The sequence below is a fragment of the Empidonax traillii genome, unplaced genomic scaffold, assembly GCF_003031625.1.
Source record: "Empidonax traillii isolate 1590-97213 ecotype Southwest subspecies unplaced genomic scaffold, ASM303162v1 scaffold14:size4059594, whole genome shotgun sequence".
NCBI classification, from domain to species: Eukaryota; Metazoa; Chordata; class Aves; order Passeriformes; family Tyrannidae; genus Empidonax; species Empidonax traillii.
In genome coordinates this window covers 275,963-281,131 of record NW_020955207.1, presented here as the reverse complement: position 1 = coordinate 281,131, position 5,169 = coordinate 275,963, and the positions used below count along the sequence as shown (strand labels likewise).

Sequence of the window (5,169 nt, the reverse complement as noted above, 5' to 3'; positions counted from 1 at the left end):
AGAACATTTAGAACTTTTAGAACATTTAGAACTTTTAGAACATTTAGAACTTTTAGAACATTTAGAACTTTTAGAACATTTAGAACTTTTAGAACATTTAGAACTTTTAGAACATTTAGAACTTTTAGAACATTTAGAACTTTTAGAACATTTAGAACTTTTAGAACATTTAGAACTTTTAGAACATTTTAAGCAGTATGTGATTCATGCCCAGACTTATGTAAGCAAGGGTTGAGAAGGGCACAGGGGTTTTCAGTGAAATAAACAGTGGTGGTTCTATGCAGGAAAAACATCAGAAATAAAGAAATAGCTTATTCTCTTTGGAGATTTGGTGAGTTAGTGTGGGCAAGACGAATAATAAGCAACATTCTTTGGAAGGATTTGGGTTGCTGGAAAGCTTTACTTTGCTACCAGATGCAGTCACTGTTGGAGAATAGTGTAATGGTTGTTTGAAGTGGCAAAATAAAGTAATCCTGGCGATGTCTAGTGAAGTCAAATCCTAGTGCAGACAGTGTAAGGAAAGCAGTAGCCAAGGAGACCGAGGTTTGTTTACAAGCAGTACTGCTTCACTGGTCTTGGCTGAGTCTCCTAACAGTTTTTGCCTTGTGGTAAGGTAGTTTAAATGGCACATAACCTGTCCACTCTCCCCCATGTAGAGAGTGTGACTGTTGATTGTTCAGCTGTGGATTGACCATGGAATCCACCTCGAAATACTGTTTATTCTTAGATGTCAAAAGGTAGCCTTAAAATGAATGGAGTGTGAATCCAAGCAAGTGCCGTGTTTCAGAAGATGGGCTAATCTGTAAACTTCTTATAAAATTCTAAATGACAGAATTTTTAAGATAATGCTGACAAAAGCTTAGGAAAATGTTACTGTATTTCCATAATGGTTTCCACATCTCTCAGGTGCTGCAATTAGTACCAAAATAAATAACATTATCTCCTAGAGTTTGAATTTATTTTTACCCTTAATTGCAGGGAAACATCCACCTTTTGCTTAAACATCTACCAAATTCGAAACCTCGGAGGGCCACACATTTATGAGCATAGTAATCTGTAATTATCTCCAACCATCTCTTCCCTTTTTATTATTAATAGAAGAACTCTTGCTTATGATTTTTTAAAAGACTATTCTAGAAACAGGAGGACATTCTCTAGTTATTTTAAATGTTGGCTATCTTGGACATCCTTAAGTATTAATGTCCTTGTTGAGGAGGAGGCTTGAGCTGTAATTATATATGTCTCATGCTAAATATTTTAATTTTGATTGTTACTGTCAGAATATTTATGCACTACCTTCCAGCTGAACTGGTAAATATTTAATGCTTTTAAACCAGAGTGAAACTTTCTCCCACTTTTCATCTGTCTTAATTGCAGTATTTTTTCCCCTCCTGTCCCTTACTCCAGGTGGGACTTCATGCTCAGTAGCAAATTTCATAAGAAATATAAATATTGTTATTCAGTAATTATATAGATATGTACTGATGATTCAGTAACTGTTTACACCAAGCATGAAAGCATTTCTAAATGTTTTACTGTAAGGGTTTTGTCAAATCTGACAAATACAGAGAGATTCAATATCCCTCTCCAGGGTGCTTGTACCCTGTTTTGTAATTTTGTACCTTGGACTGAGAGAAACCAACTTTACTTAAGTTAGCTTATACATGCATGAATTAGATAAACATGTCTGCTGTATTTAATATTAATGTGTTTTCCTTAATTAATGTTTTATGACTCTGCTGTGAACACCTTTATTCTAACACACTAAGTTTTCCATGTTTCTTTGCCTGCTTTTTCAACAAAGAGGATACTTCTGACAAGATGGATGGTAAGAAATTGTTTAGTCTGTCCTCTAATTCTATTAAATATTTACTAAAGTGTCTTTTATGTAAAAGTATTGATGTTTAATATATTTGTTTGTTCATTAACAAATTACTATGCTGTTTTCATTAACCCCTGTGTAATCTTGATGTCTCACTGTATGTGTTATTGCTGATTTTGTCAATGTTGTTAATGTTTGGGCAGTACAGCAACAGAACCTTTATCAGAAATTGGGCATTACTCCTATTTTTGAAAGAAGCTCAATTAACTGCAGAGCAGTTCTCTAATCAATACATGCTGCTTTTTAACCAGTCTAGTTCCAGCATGTTTCATAGTTTAACATGTAAAGTAAATTTTTTTTAACTTGGCAGAACAGCACTGGAAGATGCTTGACCACTTAACCACGGATTACAAAAAATACCACTAAATTCTTCTCTGTCAAAATCTACTCTACCTATATAATTTCAAGTGCTTGTAAATCCTGTAATACAGTGTAATTCAATTAAAGAGTGAAGACCTACCTGTTAAAATAGGTTACCAAGTCTTCCACCTAGGTTTTAGTGCTTACTTTTTCTTAATTCACCCTATTATAAACACATGGAGGGACTGCAAAACAGTTGAGAATCAGGCTTCTCATAGCAGTTTTCTGTTTCACGTGTAAGCAAATAATGCTTCACTCATAATGCTTTATATATGATGCTTCACCAGCTTCTGAGTTGATGCTCAGAGTCCCAGCTGGATGCCCAAAGATTCCAGTTCTAATTTATTGCTTGGGGACACTTAAAAAGCACTTTAAAAGTTTGTGCAATCCCTAGTTTGCTGCTTGCTTTGTAATTCGTGTTTATTAACAGTATTAACAGGTACGTGTTTTGAAGAACAATTAATTTACTGGAAGCAAAGCAGGTGATATTTTTCATAGAAATGAAAACAGTGAGAAGACAGATCTCTAAAACCCGGAATCCTGAATCATTTTATTAAAGCACAGATGCTTTTTGAAATAATTTGAGCCATTTTTGAGCATTGAAGATGGCGAGCCTACTTAAATAAAATGAGGAGGGTTTTACAGTGCAATAGTGTCCCTATCACTTAATTCCAGATCATATTTCCCTGTGTTGCATGTAATAGGATTTATTTATAACAGTTTGTGCTAAACACTTAATCTTGAGCTTTTGCACATTGTCACCAGCACCTTAGGGCCATGTTTGCAGGCTTTTTCTTCAGTAGCCACTGCTAATGGTGTTGCACATATATCTGTTTAAAAGTAGTAGGGGAAATGCTACACAACTGATCAGAGTAACAGAGGGTTTTGTTTTCTGAAGGGTATCTGTAGATATGATGTGCAAGATGGAGTGAACACAGCTTTGCTCTCCAGCTGTAGTTGTTTGATATAACTGTTCTGATCTAACACACCACCAGGAGCAAATAACCATTTTTACTTTCCCCACTAACCTTGTCCACGTGTTTTTATTGCTTCTTTCTGTTAGTGCCTTGTAATATTCCATTATCAGTCACTGTAGGCGAACCAACTCCATAAAACTGATTTCATAAAACTGTGTAGTGTTCTGTTATTTTGCTTTTGTGTGGTAGCACAAGAGACACGAGGAAGGAGAAGCAGAACCACCCCTTGTAGGAACTGTTAGCCTGGCTTAGGTGTTACATAAAATCTGCCTTTCAGGATCCAGCTCTGGAAGAATGTTGGATTTGGAAGGGTAGTTCAGGGTTTGGGGATTTGGCTTTGCAGTCTTTTGGCTTTTGTGGGTTTTTTTTGGTTTTTTTTTTTTAAAGAATTGGCAAATTTGGTCTGGAAAACTTTGAGGCACTCCTACATACATATTACTGAAAGCGATTTTTGTGAAGAAGCATTGAAATTTACACTGAACTAATTTTTTAGAGGGATTTTTTTTAAAAATACTGTCCTGAAGATACTATAACTTGAGAAAGCCATAGCCAGATTTACTAAGAAAGTTAAATTTAGACTAGCCAAAGACACTAACAGATGTTTTCGTCATTGTATTTTCTTGCATGGCAGAAATAGCAGAATGTGAAAACGAAAACTAAAGTACCCTCTGATTTTTTGCAGGGCATTTAATACTTTTATCACTAGTAATGTATATTTTATTCCATAATGAGCTTTGTTTCAAAGGCACTTAGAGGAAGGAAGGACTGCAGATTAGGCAGCTTGTCATCAATTCCTAGGGTACTGATGTCAGGAAGAAGACTTGTCTGATTCTCATGTTGTCAAAATCAAGTCTTGTTAAGCTTGGCATACTTGTTCAAGTGTATTCTGGTTTCAACAAGCTTATATTCCTTCCAATTCGCCGAGCAAAACTTGATCTTGTCCATGTAGATCTTGCGAATAATCACAGGCTTAATTCAGAGAAATCCTCCTGGCTGGCAGTTCTTATCAAATTATCGCTGTCCAGTGTGGGGAAACACTGTCTTTGTGTTTTTCTCTGAGCTTATGTATAATAGTATGTTTTACATTTTCAGAAGAGCTTGCACTACAGTATTTTTAATGTCTGTTTTGATCTGTTGTGTCATTTTGTTGACTTAGCTCATAAATGTAACTTTTTCTATTGATTTTGTTTTTTGTGGTTTTGTAACAAGTTTGGAAGGCAGTATTGTGCATAGTGTTTTTGTAAATCCCTAACAGTGTAGTATGGATATTTCTTGATAATTTTGCTTCCATTCAATTATGGAGTTGCAACACAGAAGCTTTAGTTATCTTGGCTTGGTTAAAATTTGTCAAGATTCCTAAGATTAATCTCAAAAAGGAATTTGAGAGAGACAGTATTGTTTGGAATATCATGTATTTTATTATTTTTCCTGTTTAGGAACAGCTTCTGAAGATGGTAAGAAAATATTTTGTTAGACTAGTTAATATTTTCAGCTTCATATTTTCATTGATACAAATTAAGCTTTAAAAGTAGAATATGGTCTTTCTGGGGCTTTGTGGAGGTTCATAACAGACAGCTTATGCATCTAATACTTGGTTGTCATGTAGTATTTTTAAAATTCTTTTGCTTTTAATTCTCAAGTAATTTTCATTTGCAGTGTAAGTGTCATTGCTTAACATTCCTACTGTCAAAATGTAGGGGCTTTATAATTTTGCATTTGTTTTTTTAAAGCAAATCTTGTCTCAGGCTATTTCATCAAATGTGTTCATGCTCTGGGAAGCAGGTGCTACTATTCCTCATCTCTTTGAGACTCAGGAGTTAGTTTTCAGTATGCTTTTAACATTTAAACCTGTCATTAGTGAATGGGATGTGGGGGCTCCAAATGAGTTAACAGTTCGTTTGCCTCACAGACACAAACTGGTTTGTTTTACGTTGATAAAATCGAACCAGG

General features: G+C 35.0%; 1 protein-coding gene across 36 annotated transcripts in view; it reads left to right on the top strand.

The window, feature by feature from the left end:
* The window catches only part of CLASP2 (cytoplasmic linker associated protein 2), a 144,821-nt gene that overhangs the window by 90,678 nt on the left and 48,974 nt on the right, over window positions 1-5,169 (top strand). For 27 of the 36 annotated variants that reach the window (XM_027891374.1, XM_027891233.1, XM_027891193.1 and 24 more), the window contains 2 exons: window positions 1,805-1,828; window positions 4,656-4,673. The exons of 6 other annotated variants lie outside the window; for them this stretch is intronic. In XM_027891374.1, coding sequence (XP_027747175.1) covers window positions 1,805-1,828; window positions 4,656-4,673 — 42 coding nt within the window. The remainder of the gene's footprint in view (window positions 1-1,804; window positions 1,829-4,655; window positions 4,674-5,169) is intronic. 3 more of the 36 variants (XM_027891212.1, XM_027891275.1, XM_027891490.1) reach the window with 1 other exon arrangement.